The 24,025-nt window shown below is 44.3% G+C and overlaps 1 protein-coding gene across 1 annotated transcript in view; it reads left to right on the top strand.

The window, feature by feature from the left end:
- ATP8B3 (ATPase phospholipid transporting 8B3) overlaps positions 1-24,025 on the top strand; it is a 115,892-nt gene that overhangs the window by 13,470 nt on the left and 78,397 nt on the right. Inside the window, exons 2-6 of the mRNA XM_081958164.1 lie at positions 10,192-10,254; positions 15,279-15,370; positions 15,971-16,084; positions 19,212-19,310; positions 21,305-21,366. Of these exons, the coding sequence (XP_081814290.1) occupies positions 10,200-10,254; positions 15,279-15,370; positions 15,971-16,084; positions 19,212-19,310; positions 21,305-21,366 (422 nt within the window). The 5' untranslated portion in view covers positions 10,192-10,199. The remainder of the gene's footprint in view (positions 1-10,191; positions 10,255-15,278; positions 15,371-15,970; positions 16,085-19,211; positions 19,311-21,304; positions 21,367-24,025) is intronic.

Below are 24,025 nucleotides of genomic sequence, written 5' to 3'. Positions count from 1 at the left end.
TCTGAGTTTGGTTGTTTGCTGGCAGATGTTTCAGCGCCAATGGATGTGGGGTTTACTTCCCTGTTTACATACAGTAGCTTGCTGTGCCATTGTTGGTGCAAGTGTGGTTTTCTTCTTGGTGTTCCTTGACTGTTTTCTGCTTGATTGTTTGTGTGGTGTTAATCCCTGTTTATCTGGATGTTGTTTGCTGGAGAAGATGCGTTCTGGTCTTTTTTTTTTTTTCTTTCTTAGCTTTGAATGCTGTGTAAATGTGGTTTATATTTATGTATCTATTGATAACTGATTTGTCTAAATGCCAAGCTTCTCGGAATTCAATACAATACAATACAATACAATACAATACAATACAATACAATACAATAGCAGAGTTGGAAGGGACCTTGGAGGTCTTCTAGTCCAACCCCCTGCCTACACAGGAAGCCCTATACCGTTTCAAACAAATGGCTATCCAACATCTTCTTAAAGACTTCCAGTGTTGGGGCATTCACAACTTCTGGACGCAATTTCTGTTCCACTGATTAATTGTTCTAACTGTCAGGAAATTTCTCCTCAGTTCTAAGTTGCTTCTCTCCTTGATTAGTTTCCACCCATTGCTTCTTCTCCTGCCCTCAGGTGCCTTGGAGAATAGTTTGACTCCCTCTTCTTTGTGGCAACCTTTGAGATATTGGAAGACTGCTATCATGTCTCCCCTAGTCCTTCTTCTCATTAAACTAGGCATACCCAGTTCCTGCAACCATTCTTCATATGTTTTAGTCTCCAGTCCCCTGAATCAGTGTACATATGACCCTGGGATGCTGCAACTGTCATAATTGCATGCCGGTTACCTAGTGCCTGAATTTTGATCACGCGGAGGAGGCAAGGGTCGTATGTGCGAGGACCAGTTGTAAGTCACTTTCTTCCAGTGCCATTGTTGCTTCAAATGATCACTAAGTCACTTGTACAAGAGTTCTTAAGACATTGGAGACTTTTTTCAAGTGTAACATGTAAACCCTTCCAACTCTTTGACATAGACCAGAGTAGGAAACCAAGGCTACGTTTTTATTTTACTCATTTTATTATAGAGTAACAGTAATAGAACCTTGCAAGTCTGAAACTGCCTCCCTCCTCCCCCCACTTCTCTTCCTGAGAAATAAGGAGGGTCAACACTGAGTCACTTTCTCACATTGCAATCCTAAAGGGTATTAACAGAGGATACAATCAAGATCAATCAATCAAGATTAGGATTACAATCAAGAAGCAAAAAAAATGCCCCAATCAAGGAACTGCCAAACAAGCTAACAGAACAGCCCAACCATCAAGACTACGCCTGACCAACACTGACACGACAAGTCACTAATATATAAATAAAACATATGATGAATGGTTACATTGATCATCATTATTGCTCTTCTCTGCACTCTTTCTAGAGTCTCCACATCTTTTCTATATCGTGGTGACCAAAACTGAATGCAGTATTCCAAGTATTCCAAAGGGGTATTTAACACTTCACGTGATCTTGATTCTATCCCTCTGTTGATGCAGCCTAGAACTGGGTTGGCTTTTTGACAGCTGCTGCACACTGCTGGCTCATATTTAAATGGTTGTCCATAGGACTCCAAGGTCCCTCTCACAGTTACTACTATTGAGCAAGGTACCACCTATACTGTACCTGTGCATTTCGTTTTTGTTGCCTAAATGTAGAAGCTTACTCCTTTCACCATTGAATTTCATTTTATTAGATAGTGCCCAATGTTCAAGTTTGTCAAGATCCTTCTGTATCTTTAGCCTATCTCCTCCTCATCAACCTCTGCCTCATTACCTACTTTCAGTTTGATGGACAAAATATACCAGCATTTTTTTTAATGGAAAGTTCATTGTAATCGACTATTTAGGATCCTTCTCATGGGTTGCATGTGTAGGTAGGCCAGCTTTGGATATGAGGCTTGGACGTGTCTACAGCAAATTCTAAGCTGAAAGGTGCTCCCCCCCCCTTTTTTTTTTTTTTGCTAACAGCTTAAAGACTTGTACCTGCCTGTTTGTAATACTATCTGTTTTTGTAGGCTTAATTAACTGGCTGATGAGTGAAAGCTATGCAGGAAAATGCAGGAGGAAGAAATGAAGGATTATTTTGCTTGTCTTCTTTTCTTCCTTCTTTTTCTGAACTGCATTGTTAGCTAATCTTTCAGGCAATCAAGTTTAACCATGAGAACCTAAAGATGGCAATTATGAAGATGTGCCAAGTCATTTTTGACTCCTAGCAAGCCGCATAGATGTATAGATTTCCTGCACGAAAACCAAAGAATGCCCCTATCAATCCCATCTTAACCCGGCATTTTATTTCTCACTGTGGTCATCCAGAGCAAGCCACCATACAATACAATACAATACAATACAATACAATACAATACAATACAATACAATACAATACAATACAATACAATACAATAGCAGAGTTGGAAGGGACCTTGGAGGTCTTCTAGTCCAACCCCCTGCCTAGGCAGGAAACCCTATACCGTTTCAGACAGATGGCTATCCAACATCTTCTTAAAGACTTCCAGTGTTTGGGCATTCACAACTTCTGGAGGCAAGCTGTTCCACTGATTAATTGTTCTAACTGTCAGGAAGTTTCTCCTCAGTTCTAAGTTGCTTCTCTCCTTGATTAGTTTCCACCCATTGCTTCTTGTCCTGCTCTCAGGTGCCTTGGAGAATAGTATGACTCCCTCTTCTTTGTCGCAACCCCTGAGATATTGGAACACTGCTATCATGTCTCCCCTGATAGCATTGTGGTGAAAGTCCTGGAAGAGAAATGAGAAGACCCAGGTTTTGGTCCTGCCTTAGGCTGGGTGACTTCTCCACTCATCAGGCTCTGAAACAAATTGGCTGATCAGCAAAATTGGCCGTCAGGCCTGCAGCCATATTTTCTTGTAGCTCTCAGGCCTGACTATGCATTTTCTATTGTGGGAAAATGGGATTGTACAGAGTTAGATGATATGTAGCCATAACAAAATTCTTTCTAGAAAGCCAAGGTCATCCTTTCTCTTTGTACCTCTGACCTGTACGGAACTGGATGGGTGGAACTGCCAGCATGGCAGTGGAAGATTGGATCATGGGAGGGACTTGTGGGTGTGGAGGCAATATCTTGAACTTTCAGCTGCGTAGAGGAAAACCGGGAAGCTTTGAGATTCTGGTTTTCCCAGATGTGCCAACATGGCTCTCTTAATAAATTGGAACTTTGAGCAATACTTTGCCTTGGACTCTGATTTAATTTTGGATGCTATTTGGAACCCTGACACAATCATCACGACATGCATTGGTAGCTTTGGTTTAAAGCTGTCGGAAGAAATATCCATCTGGTTCAGTTCCAAGCTGGGAGAAAGGCACTGGAGACAAAATGGTGGATGGAGGCTGATTGGAAAGAGGGTCCATTTATTGATGAAGCAGAATCACCAAGCATGTGTGATTCTGAGTAGCTGACCATATGGAGTTGAGAGTGAGGGGTTTCTATACCTTCTCTTGGGCTTTGAACTTGAGCTTCCTGTTCCTGTGCAAGAACATGTATTCTATTGGCTCTTGTCAGACTCCCATGGGGCCATGTACAAATCCTAGGAGTTTGTCTGAGCTACGTTTGGTTGAAGTTTGGGCTGATGCAATGAAGGGGCTTGTTGGGCAATTCCTATTGTGGCTGAGGGCTAACCCTACCTTTGTTCAGACCTTGTTGCAGGGAGTAATGGATTACCAAATCTGCATTTCTAAAACTGGCCTCAGTTTAGCATCTGCCTGGCGGCAAGGAGCTGAGGTTCTGAGTTTCTGTCTCCCTGATGATTTTTATTTCTCTTTTAGGGGAAATACGTTATCCCGCCTTTTTAAATATTTCTCAAAATATTTCATTCTTCTAGGAGAGGGGTGGGTGCTAACTTTCTACAAAGCCATCTAAGTTAGAAACCATCTCTGTGTCTTGTGGTAATGAGTTCCACAGGGCTAAAAGGAGTTAAATTTATAGGATTGAGTCTGCGTCAGAGGAATTATTGAGTCTGTCATCTACACCTCTATAACTGTCTGGTTTGGCTCCCCAACCAAACAAGACAGACACAGACTTCAGCGGATAATTTGAACTGCAGAAAAAACAGTTGCTACCAACCTGCCTTCCTGTATACTGCAGGAGTCAAAAAGAGAGCTTTGAAAATATCTACAGACCAGTAACGGTATCCTATTATCTTCACTACGGTTTGTTAGTGGAAGTGCGCATGCAGAAGGTCCATGATGATGTCTGGATGGGTTGGCAGAACCTTGCACCACCACCACTGGTTTACCCAAATCAGTGCAAAGCAGCAGCATACCACCTCTGCTACAGATCCCTCACATCCTGGGCATAAATTGTTTCAACTTCTACCCTCAAAACGACATTATAGGGCATTGCACATCAGAACAACTAGACACAAGGAGTCCCCCCCGCCCCCGCATGTCGTCACTCTGCTAAACAACTAATTCCCACAACACTGTCAAATATTTACTAAGGCTGTATTAGTACCTATTATTCTTTGCAACTTTCCTATTACCCATTTCCTTTTCTACTTAAGACTATAACTGTGTTGCTTGCGTCTTCATGATTTATATTGTTTATTTAGTTTCCTAGTATGATTTATGTTGATTGCTTATTAAGTATTGGAAGTTTTTAAGAAGATGTTGGATAGCCATCTGTCTGAAACGGTATAAGGTTTCCTGCCTAGGCAGGGGGTTGGACTAGAAGACCTCCAAGGTCCCTTCCAACTCTACTATTTTATTGTATTGTATTGTATTGCATCCTATGACTACCACTGTTTTAGCAAGGCCTGCCAAGACTTTGGACTAACAATCAGCCTGAAAAAAAACACACAAGTCATGGGTCAGGATGTGAATTCACCTCCCCGTATTACAATCTCTGCACAAGAACTGGAGGTCGTCCATGACTTTGTGTACCTTGGCTATCTCCAACACTCTCTCTTCAGATACCGAAATGCATTGGTAAAGCGGCCACCACATTTACCAGACTTACAAAGGGAGTATGGCTTAATAAGAAGCTGATGGAACATACAAAGATCCAGGTCTATAGAGCCTGTCTCCTGAGCATGCTCTTGTACTACAGTGAGTCTTGGACCCTTTACGTACAGCAGGAGAGAAAGTTCAACACCTTTCAAATGCGCTGTCTCTGACATATTCTTGGCATCACCTGGCATGACAAAGTTCCAACTAGCGCAATCTTGGAACATGCTGGAATTTCTAGCATGTATACACTATTGAAACAGTGACATCTACCCTGGTTTGGGCATGTCGTGAGAATGGCTGATGGTTGGTTTCCGAAAGACCTCCTGTATGGAGAATTAGTGCAGGGAAAGCGCCCAGAGGGAGACCACAGCTGCAATATAAGGATGTCTGCAAGAGGGATCTAAAGGCCTCGGGAATGGACATTAACAACGGGGAAAACTTGACCTCTGATCGTTCAGCTTGGAGGCTAAAGACCCAGCATGGCCCTCTCCAATTCGAAGAGACACTTGTTCGGTAGGCTGAGGCAAAGAGGCAGTCCCGAAACCAGGGAAATCTGTGGGCTGGGCAGGGGACAGAATGTATTTGCCCTCAGTGTGGAAGAGATTGCCACTCTCGAATTGGGCTTTTTAGCCACATCAGATGCTGCCTTAGGAACTCTTTCCAGAGCAGGATACCATCTTTTGAGACTGAAGGATGCCAATTGAATGACTATCACTAAGTGCTGTATCTTATGATTCATGATGAATGTATTTATGATGACTATGATCATGACTTATCACTTATATCTTTTATGTACACTGAGAGCTTATGCACCGAAGACAAATTCCTTGTGTGTCCTATCCAGTGGTGGGTAATTTTTTAGAACCTATTCTGTAGGTGTGGCCTGTTTTGTGGGAGTAGCTTGGTGGTCAGGTGACCGGGTGAGCATGGCCAACTTGGAAAATGTGGTGAAACTCACTTAACAATTCTCTTGCTTAGCAACCAAAATGTTGGGCTCAATTGTGGTCATAGCTTCTCTTTCTTTTTCTTTCTTTCTTTCTTTCTTTCTTTCTTTCTTTCTTTCTTTCTTTCTTTCTTTCTTTCTTTCTTTCCTTCCTTCCTTCCTTCCTTCCTTCCTTTTGTCTCTCTCTCCCTCTTACTTTCTTTCTTTCTTTTGTCTCGCTCTCTCTCGCTCTCCCTCCCTCTTTCTTTCTTTCTTTCGTCTCTCTCTCCCACTTTCTTTTTCTTTCTTTTTTCTTTTTTCTTTCTTCCTTTCTTCCTTTTTCCTTCTTTCTTTCTCTTTCTTTCTCTTTCTTTCTCTTTCTATCTTTATCTCTCTCTCTCTTTTTTCTCTCATTCTCACTTCATTCCAGGGGTGGGTTTCAGCCGGTACAGACTGGTATGGGTGTACTGGTTGGTGAAATTTAGCATGCCTTCCCATACCCGTTCTTCCAGAGGCTCCATACCGGAATGCTCCCTCCTCTGGCCTGCCCCCCCACTCGCTCCCACTGCCCACCCAGTTACAGCTTGTGGGACCCCCTGCCCGCCCCGCCTGTGGAGGATTGGGAGAAGCCCACGTGGAGCACGCTCTCTTCTCTTTGACAACCACCTCGTTTCCATTGGAAACAAGGCGGCTGTCAAAGAGAAGGGAGCGTGCGCCACGTGTGCTTCTCCCAATCCTCCCCTCCAGCAAAGAAAGTGGGTGGGCAGGGCAAGCCAGGTGCGGACAGGTGGGGCGAGCGAGCGGCAACTGGGCAGGCAGGTGGGGGGAGTGAGTGAGCAGTGACTGGGTGGATGGGGGGATTGAACAGGTTGGGGGCAGGCCAGAAGAGGGAGCATTCTGGTACGGGGCGTCTGGAAGAACGGGTACGGGAAGGCACGCTAAATTTCACCAACCGGTACACTCGTACCGGTCCATACCGGCTGGAACCCACTACTAGTCCTATCACACTTGGCCAATAAAGAATTCTATTATTGATGCATATTTACAGGTAGACCTTGACTTATGACCAGTTGCTTAGCAAGTTTCTGAAATTCCAACTTACCTGTGGGTACTTATGACCCAGATTGAAAGTTCCAAAAATCACCCTCCCCTCCCTGCAGGCATGTCACCACCACAGCAACCAGGTTGCATTTACAACCATTTACAGCATCTTGCAGTCACGTGACTGTGTTTTATGATGGTTTTGCCCAAAACTGGCATTTACTTCTGGTTTTCAGAAAAACCTTGCCTATAGCAAACCTTTACTTCATTTAAAGACATGGATTCACTTAGCAACCATTGCAAAAAAAGTTTGTAAAAGCAAATCAGTCACATGACTGTCATTAGTTACGACTATAGAACACAGACCATTGAATAATAGTCTTGGAGGGGACCTCAGAGGTCTTCTAGTCCAACCCCCTGCTGGAGCAGGAGACACAGGAAGAACAGGCTCCATAATGGTTGTAACTCAAGGACTACAGGACTACTTGTATTCCATGATCTGCTCCTCCTCCTTTGAATCAGCAGTGTATTTTCTTTTGGTAGTGACAATAGAAATAGTGAATAGAGACCACACAGTAAAGATTTCAATACTATAGTGTTTCCCTGCTGCAGCCATAAAAGCCTTTATGAGAACTAGGAAGTTTTATAAACAACAGCTGCTTTATTTTGTGTACTTTTGACAGTTGCATTGCTTTTAATTTGACTCCCCCACTTTGGCAGTCAATGCGAACTAGAAGCTTTGGTTGTAGTCATAAAAAAAGACTTTTGTGTCCTGTAATAATGAGGCATGTTTACATCGTTTGCATAACTCGTTTTGTTCTACACTGTTTGGTCTTATTATTCTAGCCTTGGGAGAGATAATTCCCAGTCCACTCAGGTTTCTGAGGTCCTGCTTCACAAACATTTTTCCATGCATATGCTCCAAAGTAGTGAGCTGATTTTAAAAACAGAAGAGTAAGTTTCTGGGAAGCATATGGCACAGAAAAATCTAATTTATAATTTACAGAGACTGCATTTTCTATAATTTAACAGATACAACATGTTTTGAATTACCTTTATGCCTTTCATCTTTAGGGCTCTTTTTCTCTGTTTTTCTTCCTCTCCCACCTCCTCCTCCTCTTCTGTGGATCAGAATATTCCCTGCTTAACACATCATCCCCCTCAATATTGCCTTCCTTTGGCTGGCTCCTCTCTGTCACTACTTATTTGGAAACCCGCCAGACTGGATCACTCTGGATTTCTGCCCCGTAGTCTGATAGACATCTCTAAACCTACCCGAGATAACTCTATGATATTGACATGGGTCCAAAGAATACAGGAATCTGCCAGAGGTGGTATTCAGCAGGTTCGGACCAGGTCTGGAGAACCGGTAGCAGAAATTTTGAGTAGTTTGGAAAACTGGTAAATACCACCTCTGACTGGCCCCTCCCCATCTATTCTCTGCCTCCCGAGTCCCATCTGATGGGGAGGGAATGGGGATTTTGCAGTAACCTTCCCCTGGAGTAGGGAGGGAATGGAAATTTTACAGTATCCTTTCCATGCCATGCCCACTAAGCCACACCCACCAAGCCATGCCATGCCCACCAAGCCACGCCCACAGAACCAGTAGTAAAAAATTTTGAATTCCACCACTGGAATCTGCATAATCTCAGAGGAGACTATTTCTCCAACTAGAAGACAAGATAGTTGCACTATTTAAAGAAGGAGATGGGGGAAAAGCTCCTGTGGTTTCAACATTTTCCACCATCACAGATTGCAAGTTTGAAAAATCTCTGTATTCTAAAAAAAAAAAAACCAAGTGTGTTGTTAAGTGGATTGCAGTGTTTCTCAACCTTGGTAACTTCTAGAGGTGTGGACTTCAACTTCCAAAATTCCCCAGCCAGCTCTGCTCTGCTAGCTGGGGAATTCTGGGAGTTGAAGTCCTGACCTCTCAAAGTTGCCAAAGTTGAGAATCACTGAGATGGAGGGTAACCACATTATTACTCTACCAAGCACAATATTTCCTGCGGGTACTTGGAAGGATGTGAATGGCACCACTGGGTTCCTTACAAGCAAGGTTTCTGGCCAGGAGGACAAATGCCATGGTCAGATTGGAAGGCAGCTGATCAGATAACATTCCAAAGGCATCCTGGAAGCTTATAGGTCATCTGAATGCATCCTAGCAAACCAGACAGGCCTGGTTATTTTGTATACACACTTCCCAGGTCAGCTCCTCACAGACATGTGATGCTGCTAGTGGATTATTCCGTCCAACGAGGATGATTGCTTAGTCCGGATTAAACTAGCCAGTGACGCTGTTCTTATGCTTGTGTTGAAGCGGTGTGCCAGTTTCTTTTTCTGCGTTTGCTGATGTGGAAAAGAGATAAGAAGAGGGGTGAGCCGGTTTAAGTCCGTGGGAAGGAAGGCTGGTGCATTTTATAATCCTAATCTGCCCTTTGGTGTGGGAAGGACTCAGGGCTATTTCCAAAGAAGCTCTTGCAGTGTCCCCATCCTCACACACACCCTTGGGTGACCCATCTGATTTTCCTCTGGCCAGGCTGCAAAACTTTTGCAACTCTAGAAAGTTTGAAAGTGAATTGTTTTCCCATTCACTGCTTCTTGAGTCTCAACTGCCTCTCACCACTGAAATCTGGTGTTACTTAAGCAGCCTTTACCCAGCCATAATTCTTCTAAGCCGTTTGACAATCCCGGTGGAAAAACAAATAAACAACCTCCAGGAAACCAAAGCACGTGATTCCCCTTCTTTCTCAGCCAGAGCAATCAGGCTGAAAGATAACTGACTTGTGCCCATCACAAAGCGAGGGAGAAGGGCGACTGGGGATCTAAATCCAGATCTCTCCTCATCCCAGCTCAACCCTTCTAGGTCTGGCAAAACTTCCAGATCTCTGGACTTCAATTCCCAGAATTCCCTAGCCAGCCTGGCCTTTGATGAGAATTCCGAGGATTGAAGTCCACACATCTGGGAGGCACCAAGGTTGGGAAAGGTGTGGTACCCTATCGCTTGGGAAATGAGTACAGGTGGCAGAACGGCTAAATAAGCATTGCAGCTGCATTGGAATGTACAAGAATTATTCTGGAGGGGTGAATGTATCAGTCATCATCATCATAATCAAAATACTACAGATATTTCTTGGAGCAGCTCTTAGCACTGTTTGGGATCATAGCCAACAAGGGCTAAGCTAGCAAATTGCAGGAAGGTTAAATGACTTAATCTTTTTGCTTTCTAGATTTGAAAATGCCAAGCCAAGAGTCTCTCGGGAGTTACCAGGATGAGACTAAAACAGGACAAGGTAAGTACATGTGGCGATTTTTAGAATCACTGATGGGAACATTTGGGGGGGAAATATACAGATTTTTGAAACATGAAATGTAAATAACTGAAGTATTTTTCCCCCAGGTTAAAGCTTGTCCCCAGCTTTAGTTTCATCTCCAGTTGATGTAATCCAAAGGGGGGCGGGGGGAGAACGACACTTTAGAAGCTTGAAAAACTTGATTTTGTTTGGAGATATGCTTTTACCAGCCTTGGTATTTCCTCCCTGGACCTCAGACTGGCAGACTTTGTTGGCAAACTTTTTTCTACTGTAATCAATAACAAGGAATCCTTTGTGCCCTGTCTCATTTTATGTGAGTCACTCCTCCAGCCAAGATCCCATGGTGGTTGATATCTCATTGAAAGGCATTATGTGGATCTGTTCCTCACATAAGATCCCACCTGTGGACCAGAGCTAGGGACTCATAGAATCATAGGGCTGAAAGGGACCTTGAAGGTCTTCTAGTCCAACCCCCACCTCAAAGTAGGAGCTTAATACCATCCCAATCAAATGGTTGTTTTCAAAATCCTCCAGCAATGGATCACCTACAACTCCAGGAGGCAAGCTATTCCATCGATTAATTAATTGTTCTCACTGTCAAAAAATTTGTTCCCCTTACTTCTAGGATGGATCACTCCTTAACAAGGTTTCACCCATTGCTTCTTGTCCTGTCCTCTGGAGCTTTGGAGAATACATCAATCTCCTCTTCTCTGTGACAGCTCCACAAATATTAGAAGCCAATTTGTCAGGGTTTGCAATTGTTCACATTCCCTCCTAATCCTTCTCTTGAATAGGCTAGGTTAGAGACACCTAGCTCCCTCAACTACGTATGTCTCCAGCTATCTCCAGATGCCTGTTCCTGGCTTTTTCTGAGCTCAGAAGGGAAATAGATCGTAGGGAGAGCTGGTTATAATATAATAATACAATAATACAATAGCAGAGTTGGAAGGGACCTTGGAGGTCTTCTAGTCCAACCCCCTGCCTAGGCAGGAAACCCTATATTGTTTCAGACAGATGGCTATCCAACATCTTCTTAAAGACTTCCAGTGTTGGGGCATTCACAACTTCTGGAGGCAATCTGTTCCACTGATTAATTGTTCTAACTGTTAGGAAATTTCTCCTTAGTTCTAAGTTGCTTCTCTCCTTGATTAGTTTCCACCCATTGCTTCTTGTTCTACCCTCAGGTGCCTTGGAAAATAGTTTGACTCCCTCTTCTTTGTGGCAACCCCTGAGATACAATCCATTCCAGCTAAGAGAGGCATTTCTTGAAATCAAGGCCCTTAGACTTCGTTTTCCCATTTATATCTTTGGCCATATCAAGTAGTCGGAATCAGCCAGTTCTCATTGGTTTGTGCAAACTGATTGTTAACCCTCACCGCCTACCCCGCTATGGTGAAAAGAGTAAGGTTCTACACTTAGGCAACAAAAATGGAATGCACAGGTACAGTATAGGTGGTACCTTGCTCAGTAGTAGTAACTGTGAAAGGGATCTTGAAGTCCTAGTGGACAACCATTTAAATATGAGCCAGCAGTGTGCAGCAGCTGCCAAAAAAGCCAACACAGTTCTAGGCTGCATAAATAGAGGGATAGAATCAAGATCACGTGAAGTGTTAAAACCACTTTATAATGCCTTGGTAAGGCCACACTTGGAGTACTGCATTCAGTTTTGGTCGCCACGATGTAGAAAAGATGTGGAGACTCTAGAAAGAGTGCAGAGAAGAGCAACAAAGATGATTAGGGGACTGGAGACTAAAACATATGAAGAACGGTTGCAGGAACTGGGTATGTTTAGTTTAAGAGAAAGAAGGACTAGGGGAGACATGATAGCAGTCTTCCAATATCTCAGGGGTTGCCACAAAGAAGAGGGAGTCAAACTATTTTCCAAGGCACCTGAGGGTAGAACAAGAAGCAATGGGTGGAAACTAATCAAGGAGAGAAGCAACTTAGAACTGAGGAGAAACTTCCTGACAGTGAGAACAATTAATCAGTGGGACAACTTGCCTCCAGAAGTTGTGAATGCCCCAACGCTGGAAGTCTTTAAGAAGATGTTGGATAGCTATTTGTCTGAAACTGTATAGGGTTTCCTGCCTAGGCAGGGTTGGACTAGAAGACCTCCAAGGTCCCTTCCAACTCTGCTATTGTATTGGACCATGGAGGGCACACGATTTTTGAGGCCCTTTGAACCCACAGCATACACACATGGAGGACTGGGGTGATGTTGAGATCCCAAATAATTGAGGTCTTGTGATCCCTAAACTTCCCACTGAGTGAAACAGTCATCAACAGGCACATAGACGTACACAATTTCTACATATCATTCAAAGGAGACAATCAAAAAGCCAAAAAGGAAACAAAAAGATCAAAACATCTAATCACCAGCAATCAACACACAGATGATCCGAGATAAATACCAAGATGAACATTAGAATTGCAATCAAGAAGCAAAAAATGCCCCAATCAAGGAACTGCCAAACAAACCCAACCAAGGAACCATCAAGACGATTCCTGACCAACACTGACACGACAAGCCACTAATATATAAATAAAAGATATGATGAATGTTTGCAGGAACTGGGCGTGGCTAGTCTAGGGAAGACAAGGACCAAGGGAGCCATGATAGCAGGGTTCCAATCAGTGGTGGGTTTCAAAATTTTTTAGAACCTCTTCTGTAAGTGTGGCCTGATTTGTGTGAGTGGCTTGCTGGCCATGTGACTGCATGGGAGTGGCTTGCTGGCCATGTGACTGGGTGGGCGTGGCTTGCCAGCCATGTGACTGGGTGGGCGTGGCTAACTTGTAAAATGTGGTGAAACTCATTTAACAACACTCTTGCTTAGCAACCAAAATGTTGGCTCAGAAAGTCTGGCACTTGAAGCACGCAAGTCTTAAAGCTGTCAAGTTACAAGACCCTTGCACCCCTAACCCTTTAGAAAAAAAACAACCCAGGGATGTTCAAACTTGACAGCTTTAAGATTTGTGGACTTCAACTCCCAGAATGCCTCCTCTCACTCTTCACCTTGATGATGTGCGGACGGGGGGGGGGGGAGGGAGCTGGAACTGGTTCTAAACGGTGCTGTAGATTTGTGGAACCTTTTCTATAGAAGAGGTTAGAACTGGCAGGAACCCACCTCTAGTTCCAATATTTGAGGGGCTGGCACAGAGGGGAGGTGGGTCAAGCTATTTTCCAAAGCCCCTGAAGGCCAGACAAGGAATAATGGACGGAAACTGATCAAGGAGAGATTCAACCTAGAAATAAGGATAATTTTTCTGACAGTGAGAAATCAATGGAACAGAAGTTGCCTTCAGAAGTTGTGGGAGCTTCATCACTGGAAGATTTCAAGAAGAGACTGGACTGCCATCTGTCCGAAATGGTGTAGGGCAGTCAGTGGTGGGTTCCTCCCGGATCGCACCGGATCGCGCGCGCTCCCTTTCAGCGCTCCACCTGGCTTGCGCGCTCCCTTTCAGCGCTCCACCTGGCTTGCGCGCTCCCTTTCAGCGCTCCACCTGGCTTGCGCGCTCCCTTTCAGCGCTCCACCTGGCTCTCGCGCTCCCTTCCGGCGCTGAAACCGGAAGTACAGTTTTGCCCGGCCCTGGCGAAGCAACGACGCCTGTCTGCGCTCCACCAGCTCGGCTGGGAACGGAGATGTTTCCTCAGCGGAGCGGAGCGCCTGAAAAGTCTTTTCAGGCGCTCCGCTCCGCTGAGGAAACATCTCCGTTCCCACCCGAGCTGGTGGAGCGCAGGCAGGCGTCGTTGCTTCGCCAGGGGCGGGGCAAGACTGTACTTCCGGTTTCAGCACCAGAAGGGAGCGCGAGAGCCAGGTGGAGCGCTGAAAGGGAGCGCACAAGCCAGGTGGAGCGCTGAAAGGGAGCGCGCAAGCCAGGTGGAGCGCTGAAAGGGAGCGCGCGCGATCCGGTGCGATCCAGCAGGAACCCACCACTGAGGGCAGTGATGGAGAAGCTTTTTGGCACTGAGTGCCCAAACTGGAGCATGCATGTGCATGAAAGTCCGTGCGTGTGCACTCCAGAGCACCAGAAACCTGGAGACCAGCTGGCCGATGCACACATGCCTGTTTATTGGCCACTTTTGGCTGTTTTCAAGCCATTTTTGGGCCATTTTTAGGCCATTTGGGGACTATTTTTGGGGCATTTTGGGCCTGAAAATGCCCCCAAAACAGCCGAAAAACAACCTGAAAATAGCTCCAAGACGGACCAGAAAACGGCCTGTTTTTTGGCTGGTTTTGGCCGTTTTTGGGGCTGCTTTCAGGTCATTTTCTGCCACTCTTGCGCACACAAAGATCAGCTGGCCGGTGCGCATGTGTACACCGGAAACCAAAAGAGCAGCTGGCGATGGCGCAGGTGCCCACATGCCATAGGCTCACCATCACAGGTGTAAGGGCTGCTTGGGTGGGGTGGGGGGGATTGCACTAGATGACCTACAAGATCCCATCTAACTCTGTTAATCTGTATCTGTACGAGATCAAACCCCACCCTCTACTAACACTGATGATGTTGCCTAGTTTGGTAGTTAAACGTCTGCAAGGAAAAAACCTAGCTCAGAGAGCACCCAGGACGCCCCACTTCAGTCCTGAGCTGCAAATATCATCTTCTACTCTGGAAGGCCCCGTGTGATGATCCCTTGGGGACCTTTTTCTTTCTCAGCATCCTTTCAGTGAGACTCCCATTGTTGCAAAGGATTCTTCACCTTTTGAAGAGCCCCTCCCCAGGGCTCCTTGGAGATTCTGCTGAACCTCTGTGGATCCCTCCTCAGAAAAGTAGTTTTCAATGCATAACTAAACTTCATGGAGACAGATTGCATTGCAAAGGCAATTGATTATCCTTGGACTCGGTGATCAAGATATTCACAACTTGTGTGGGTATTTAGTTTGAAGTACAAATGGTGCTGCTGAGCATTGCCAAGGCAGGGCATGCTTTCGGAGAGAACGGCACAGGTAGTCCTCGGAGGGCAACCACAATTGGGACCAGTATTTACTGTCCTTTTCTTCCAGATTTTACCTGGGTGGTTAAGGCTAATAACCGGGCGTATCATGCACAAATTCGAAAGAGGCATCTCTGGTGTTTGAAGAAGAGAAAATATGCAGTAAGTCTTATTGGAGGTCATGGGAGGGAGGGAGGAATAACAATGTTAGGGATTTCAAATCCTCTTTCTATTCTGCTTCCCTGTGTGTGTGTGTGTTTGTCTCTGTTTGTGTTTTAAGTTTAGTGAGCCTCCCAGAAGCTAACCAGTTTCTTTTCTTTTCTTTCCTTTCCTTTCCATTCCCTTCCTTTCCCTCTCCTCCCCTCCTCCCTCTCCCCTTCCTTTCCTTTCCTTTCCCTTCCCTCCCTTCCTTCCCTCCCTTCCCTTCCTTTTCCTTCCTTCCCTCCCTCCCTTCCTTCCCTTCCCTTCCTTTCCCTTCCTTCCCTACCTCCCTTCCCTTCACTTTCTTCCCTTCCCTTCCTTTCCTTTCCTTCCCCCCTTCCCTCCCTTCCTCCCTTTTCACATTTCTAAACCTTTTTGCTGTTTTCTGCTGGGAAAAAAAAACATGGCAAAAATGTCACAAGTCTCAGTTTTGGTCTTGCCAAGAATACCTGCCTATTCCATTCTTCACACTTCACAAAGTGGATTTTGATTTATGAAAATTTATACGTGATAATAAATTAGTTAGCTCATGTGAATCTTTTGCTGGTTTCTCGTTTGCAGGCCAATGCCATTAAGACAGCGAAGTACAACTTTTTCACTTTTCTCCCTCTCAACTTGTATGAACAATTTCACCGGCTGGCTAACGTATACTTCTTGTTCATAATTCTTTTGCAGGTAAGAGGGCTCTTTATTCCATTCTCGATTAGCAGCAAAATTAGGACCTTTCTACTTTTTTATAGAGATATGTACATAACCTGTTTAGAGAACCCGTCAATTCTCTAAAGAGATTCTATTCCCAATCTATTTTTTTTAAAAAAATATGGCATCCTTTGGGGGTGGGGCAAAAGAATCAAGATGGCTGCTGCAATCACATCATTGAAGTCCCACCCCATTTTAGCATGCATCACACATGTGAACAAGAGATAGAGCTGTCAGCCTTATGAGATAGACCACTCAGGAAACACAACCAGATGAGCTAATTGGAATTACCGGTAAGTAGAAGTGTAAGGTAAAGATAAAGGTTCCCCTCGCACGTACGTGCTAGTTGTTCCCGACTCTAGGGGGTGGTGATCATTTCCGTTTCAAAGGCGAAGAGCCAGCGCTATCTCTCCGAGGTCATGTGGGCCAGCATGACTAAACGCCAAAGGCACATGGAACACTGTTACCTTCCCACGAAAGGTGGTCTCTATTTTCCTACTTGCATTTTTTATGTGCTTTCAAACTTCTAGGTTGGCAGAAGCTGGGACAAGTAACGGGAGCTCACTCCGTTATGCAGCGTTAGGGATTCAAACTGCCAAACTGCCGATCTTTCTGATCGACAAGCTCAGCCACTGAGCCACCTCCTAAGTAGAAGTGCAAAAGTATATTTTATGAGTCTAAAAGTACATTTCTTCCCCTGCCTCTTTTACAACCCAGAATTTAGGGAAAGTATCTTCTGAGCTTCTTGCTGTCCCAGATTTCTACTGAGGGCTAAATTGCCTTTTGCCTGACATTCCCTTGGTGGCATCTTTTTACTCTGTCTTCCAAGGTCATTTTTCACATAACATTACAGAAGCTTCAATCTCACTGGCAGACTTGCCCTCCTGACTTTTTGGATTCACTTTCTAGAGCATTCCTGGTATGAGGGAAACAACAACAAAAACGCCATGAGAAATCACACTACTTAAATTTAGCCATTCTGCCACCAAACTTGAAGAGTATGAACTTGAATGACTGAAAGCTGGAAGTAAGGATTGCATGTGGCTGGATGGTATTGGTGCAGAAGTGGTATTCAGCGGGTTCTGACCAGTTCTGGAGAACCGGTAGCGGACGTTTTGAGTAGTTCAGAGAACCAGTAAACACCACCTCTGACTGGCTCCGCTCCCATCTATTCTCTGCCTAACAAGCCCCAGATGATCGGGAGGGAAATGGAGATTTTGCAGTAACCTTTCCCCGCCACGCCCACCAAGCCACACCCATCAAGCAATGTCCACAGAACCGGCAGTAAAAAATGTTGAATCCCACCACTGTATTGGTGCTTACCAGATAGAAGTTTGAGGTTAATGTGGGTTTGAACATGATGAATAATATTCTGGTATAGGCTTTCACAGCCTGTATCTTTTGGGCAAGGATGAGCTTGAGGGTTTAGTAATTATATTGTCTAGGGCTAGGCCATGGTCACATGAAGCTCCACACTGCCCAACAATATGGACATTCATAGGTATTCTATCATTGGAGGTTTTAAAGAAGAGATTGGACAAGATTTTGTCTGAAATTATATTGGGTCTGTTGCTTGAGCAGCAGGTTGGATTCCAAGGTCCCTTCCAAGGTCCCTGATACTAGTTTTGGCTTCTATTTTTTCCTTACCTTTAATTACACATGAATCCTATTCTATGAGGATGCAAGGAAAATTTGCATTTACAGTTTTGTCATGTCTCATGAGTTGTCAAGATATTTTCCAAGGGTAACTCAACACTATTGCTTAGGAAGTCGGAGTGCTTGAATTACTTTCCCCAGAATTTTGCAATGTTATACAGCTTATAAATGAACAAACAAAGCAGAAGCATAAAGAGTTTGTATATTTAATTTTGAAGACAAAGGATCCTTGAAGTGGTAATTCTTTAAAACTTCCTTATTTCCTGTTCCTTGCCCACTTTCCTAATTTAGTGGAGTACCATACTATCTAGATCCACATAGAACAAACTTCTACATCAATGAAGAGAGCAGGATTCTAGTTAATCTTATCAGATCTACCTTGGGGTAAGAGCCTATTTGCATGTGAACCTCAAGGCTTCTGCTTTGCCACTTGTCTGGCCCTTCTTGTACAACAAGAATACAGGTAGTCCTCAATTTATGACTTCAACTGAGCCCAAAATTTCTGTGTCTAACCAAACTGTTTTTAAGTGCATTTTCCCCCTTTTATTACCTTTCTTTTGTTGACCCCTTGCCAACAAAAGTGTGTATAGACAAGGCTTTGGTTTTCCCAGTTGCAATGGATGGCTGTGAAAGTTGGTCCGTAAGAAAGGCTGAGCGCCAAAGAATTGAGGCCTTTGAACTCTGGTGCTGGAGAAGACTCCTGTGAGTCCCTTGAACTACAAGGCGATCAAACCGATCAGTCCTAGAGGAGATCAACCCTGACTGCTCTTTAGAAGGCCAGATGCTGAAGAGGAAACTCCAAGACTTTAGCCACCTAATGAGAAGGAAGGACTCACTGGAGAAGAGCCTCATGCTGGGAAAGACTGAGAGCAAAAGAAGAAAGGGACGACAGAGAATGAGGTGGCTGGATGGAGTCACTGAAGCAGTCGGCCTGAGATTAAATGGAAGGTAGAAGACAGGAAGCCCTAGAGGAACGTTGTCCATGGGGTCGCGACACGACTTTGCAACTAACAACAACAATGACCTTTCTTGCCACAATCATTAAGTAAATCACTGAAATGGTTAAGTTAGTAACAAGGTTGTTAAATGAATCTGGTTTTCCCCTTGACTTTGCTTGTCAGAAGGTCGCAAAAGGAGATCCCATGACCCCTGGGACACTGCGACCGTCATAAATATGAGTCACTTGCCAAGCTTCTGAGTGTTAATCACATGACCATGGGGCTGCTGCAATGGTCCTAAGTGTGAAAAACGGCCGTAAGTTTTCTTTTCTAATGTTGTTGTAACTTGGAATGGCCACTAAACGAACTCTTGTGTACCTGCCCCTGTTTTGATTCTACTTTCCCCAAATGGAAGGAATCCTTTGTTCCTGCTGAAGGTATTAATGCAAAATTCTCCCTTTTAGCCTCCTTTGTAATAAGAAAAGCTTCTCTTTTGCCTTCTGTTACAGACCTTCCCGCAGATCTCCACACTGCCTTGGTTTGCCCTTCTCTTTCCCCTTGCTATCTTGCTCTCCATCAGGGGCATCCGTGATTTAATAGATGATGTCGTAAGTACCGTATTTGTTTTCAGCACCTGCAAAGGAATCCGTCTAATTAGATGATGACTGTTTGTAATCTCTTGGAGGACGATAGTAGGATCATTCTGTAGCAGATGAGTCATCTGTGGGGCGGTGGGGGGCGGTGGGGGGCGGTGGGGGGCAGTGGGGGGTGAAGGCAACTCAACAATCTAGACCAGTTGTCAGGCCCCCGTAGGGACACTGTTATTCTGGAGGAGGAGGGGGCAGGTTGCTGGAGCTAGATTCCTTCCATGGCTTTCGTTGTTGCTGTAACGCATGGGTCCTCAAACTACGGCTCGCAGGCCACATGTGGCCCACCAAAGCCATTAATCCAGCCTGCACAGGACCACGAGGCTGTCCCGCCCACATCGCCCCACCCACCCTTACCTTTGTGAGCCTCGCGGACTGGAACTGAAAGGTAAGGTCAACAATTTTGGCCTGCCGAGACATTCTGGAGGTGAGGAAGGTGAAAAACGGGGCATAGAGATGCCCCAGGAGGCCAAAAAAATGGACAAAACGACCCATTTTTGGCCTGCAGTGAGGTTCTGGAGGCAAAAAATGGGGTGCACAGACACCCCAGGAAGCCCCAAAACAGTCCATTTTCACCTAGTTTTGGCCTGCAGAGACGTTCTGGAAACGGGGGAGGTGAAAAATGGGGCACACAGACACCCCAGGAGGCAAATGTTTAATAGACTGTTAAATTGACCATGCCCACTCAGTCACATGACCACCTAGCCATGCCCACCCAGCTGTCTAGCCCCCCCCCCCAACAGTCTGAGGGACCATGAATTGGCCCCCTGTTTAAAAAGTTTGAGGACCCCTGCTGTAACAAGTGGAATTTAGAGAGGGGGACAGATGGATGGGCTTCCTCCCAGCCGAAGCCAGTTTACTGAGGTTGCAGCGCCCTGAGCGTGAACTGCTATCAAGTTAAAGTCTTGGAGTTCTCAAAACACCTTTGGGGCATATTGTTGGCTACTGGTGGACTGGTGGATTGGAGTGGGATGGGGCGTTTTAAAAAGGAGAATTAGCTTAACGCTTTGCGTGGGAACTTCAGGTTCTGCCTGACTTCTCCGCAATCACTGTCTCTCAGTAAAAGTCATTTCAAGAGTCATGCTTTCCTGAGAAGATAGCTGAGGCAGGTCCTTTTCCAGTTTGACAACTTTAAGATCTATGGACTTCATCTTCAACTCCCACTCTGAACGCATGGGCCGAATGCCTGTGTCTTATCTTGTCCAACCAACTTTCCTCTTTCCTTTTTTCTTTGTTGTGTGAACTATAAAAAGGAATGTAAGATGGGTCTTGAGGTTCTCCTCTTTCATTCCCACTTTGTCAGGTTACTCTAATAAGCTGCTTTTTAAATTATCTTTTGACTCAGTTGCTTATTGGGAAGGTAAACTGAGGCAGAACCTAGGGCCAGATTTGGCTATCAGGGTCACCTAAGTTTAAAGAAGCTAAGCCTAGGGCAAGAAAAGAGCCAAGAAAGGCAAGAAGGGTGCTTCACCAGTTGTTTTATCATTGTTCAGCTGGAGAACTCCACTGTTAAAATATAGCAGTTAACTCTACTCTATTTATGCCCTGGGATTCTTGGGTTGACCAAAGCTAAATGAACACATCTTACAGGACAGAATTATTGTCATCCAGAAAAGGCAAAAGAAGATCAGGGACTTACCTAGCATTGCAAAAGCCCATTTCCTGTATGCATGTTTTGTATAAACTTTTCATGATTTGATAGAAATATTTCACATTCCACGTTCCACATTTAATATTTCACATTCCACATTTGGTGGAATGTAAGATGAGAGTTTCTGGTCAGAGGACTGGCAACGTTTGATCTTGGATTAAAACAGTGTTTCTCAAACTTGGCATGGAGCTGAAGTCTACATATCTGCCAAGTTTGAGAAACCCTGGATTAGATGCCGTTCTGGAAGAACAGAAGCCCAGTGTATCAATGCATTTCATTCATTCTTTTTGTTTTTGCTTCGCAGGCACGACACCGAAGTGATGGGGAAATCAACAACCGGCCTTGTGAGATCTTGACAGGTGGAAGGTAAGCCAACCCAACCAGGGAGATGCTTTCAGAAACACGTTAATCTCCTTTGAGAAGCACTATTCTTTTAAGTAAGAGCATAAAGTTGGAGAACAGGGGATCACTAATACTTTTTGAATACGTATATTCTTCCTGGAAGTTATTCATAGTAATGGGCTTCCTGGAATGGGATAGCTACTCATGGGGCAAATACAGAGATCATCAAGGCATTGCCAAAAGATCCATATTAGAATAAGTAGCCATGGCTTCATTCTGAAAAAATTGGGATGCGATCTTCTATCTGACTGGCGATTGGCGGGAATCACCCCCAAAAAGATAGCAATAGCTCTTAGACCTCCCAAAGGTGCTTTTTTCAAGAGGCAACTGGACTTTCTAGTTTTCTTCAAAGAAAAACCAGAAAGTCCAGTTGCCTCTTGAAAAAAGCACCTTTCGTACAACCATGATCTCGACGACTGAGAATCTCCATGACAATAGACTTATATACCGCTTCATAGTGCTTTACAGCACTCTCAAAGCGGTTTACAGAGTCAGAATATTGTGCCAAACAATCTGGCTCCTCATTTTAATGACCTCAGAAGGATGGAAAGCTGAGTCAACCTTGAGCCGGTCAGGGTCGAACTCCCGGGAGTGGGCAGAATTAACCTGCAATACTTCATTCTAACCACTGCACCTCCAGGACTCATAAGGTAGATGGCTTGATTGACTTGATCATTATTACTTCTTCAAATGGCACTGAAGCATCAGATAGCAAACGCCCAAGCAAACCACAAGAAACAAGGAGAGTGGAGATCTGTGGGCCTTTATCTCTCACAATATCACATTTCATGCTCAAAATGCTTGCTTGCCAAAAATGAACTTGGTGTTGAATTTTCCTACAGTGTGTGTCTAAAGAACACCTGTGACTTTGCTTATTTACAACTATAGTAGGGAAAGCTAATATGAGGGCAACTTGGAGTGAATTTCTTCAGAGTGGGAAAATATTCTCCGACAACTCTTTTAAAACTTTTTCCAGTTTTAAAATTTTAATACACACACACACACATACATACATACACACACACACACACACAAAGAAAAAAGAAAAGGAGTTAGAAAAGGGGAAAGGGGTAGCAAAAAAAATTACAGTGTGCAAGCAACAACAAAAAACTATTTTTTTAAAAATCTTCCGTCTTTCTTTGATACAGATAAAAATTCGTAAATCAATGACCCTTTGAACTACAATATACCATAACAAACAGTACCTCTGTCACCATAAATGTACTGTATTAATCATCAAAACCCAAATTTCATTTTTTACAGTTTCAATCAAAAATTCCAAGAGTTGGTTTCCAGGTAGAAACAAAGCTTGTGTCAGCGTTCTAAATATCATGCATGAAATCAATCAGAGACCAAGGCAGAATCATCCTTAAAGTTCCAATTTAATCATACAGGCATGTTAGCACTTCTGTGGAATTCCAACTCTGATTTACAACCTGAGAGTTCACCCAGTTGAAAGTTCATGATCTATCACCACCCCCATAAATCAATCACATGCCCCAATCCATTTCTTCCACACTGGCATCTCCACCCAGCTTCTTCCTTTTCACATGTCGAGGTGTGGAGACAAAAGATGACCTTGAGCTTCTAGAAAAGAATGACAACAATACATTCCACAATCCTACTCCTTTCTATTCCCCCCTCCCAACTACTACACTAATGAAACACATAGGAAATTATAAGAAAGTGTGGCAGGCCAAAGATCCTAAAAGGAACATAACTACAGGCCTGACAGCTTGATAAAGACTTTTCTTTAATCCAGGGGTGTCCAAACTTGGGAACTTTAAGACTTGTGGACTTCAACTCCCAGAATTCCCCAGCCATGCTGGCTGGGGAATTCTGGGAATTGAAGTCCACAAGTCTTAAAGTTCCCAAGTTTGGACACCCCTGCTTTAATCAAAGCAGTCAGTTTTGACATTTCTCCAATCATTCTTGAGAGTGGCATTCACTAAAAAAATTCACCCTTCTTTCTTTCCTTCTTTTAAGTCTATTGACACAAATCCTTTCATTGGTCCCATAAAGTGGATGTATTTATTTTATTTGTATTTATTGATTAACTTGCATCCTGCCTTTATTATTTTTACAAATAACTCAAGGAGGTGAATATATCCAACACACCTTGCTCCTCCTATTTTTCCCCACAACAACAACCCTGTAGGGTGGGGTGGGGGTTGAGAGAGAGTGATTGGCCAAAAGTCACCCAGCTGATTTTCATGGCTAAAGGTGGGATTTGAACTTGCGATCTCCTGTCCCAAAGGTACTTTTTCAGGAGGCAATTGGACTTCTTTGTTTTTTCTTTGAAGACGTTTCGCTTATCATCTAAGAAGCTTTGAAGGGATAGTGGGGAATGGAAGGATTTATACTCTTTGTAGACAACTGGTCATTTGCATCCTTTTAGAGGGCCATTGAAGCACTTGGAGGTGTATCTGTGTCCTCAGAGTCACCTGAGTTAGTGCTCCTAGTTCCTCTAGTCTGCAATTTTTCCTCTGGAAATAGAGCATTACAGGAACCCAATTGCAGACTTCAGGAACCAGGAGTACTACTCAGCACTCAGGTGACGCTGAGGACACAGATAAACCTCCAAGTGCTTCAATGACCCTCTAAAACAGGACTGTCAAACTCA

The sequence above is a fragment of the Natrix helvetica genome (genome assembly GCF_964273705.1).
Source record: "Natrix helvetica genome assembly, chromosome: 1".
In the NCBI taxonomy this organism is placed as follows: domain Eukaryota; kingdom Metazoa; phylum Chordata; class Lepidosauria; order Squamata; family Natricidae; genus Natrix; species Natrix helvetica.
Note: the sequence above shows the minus strand (reverse complement) of the source record. Positions and strands in the feature narration are given on the sequence as shown.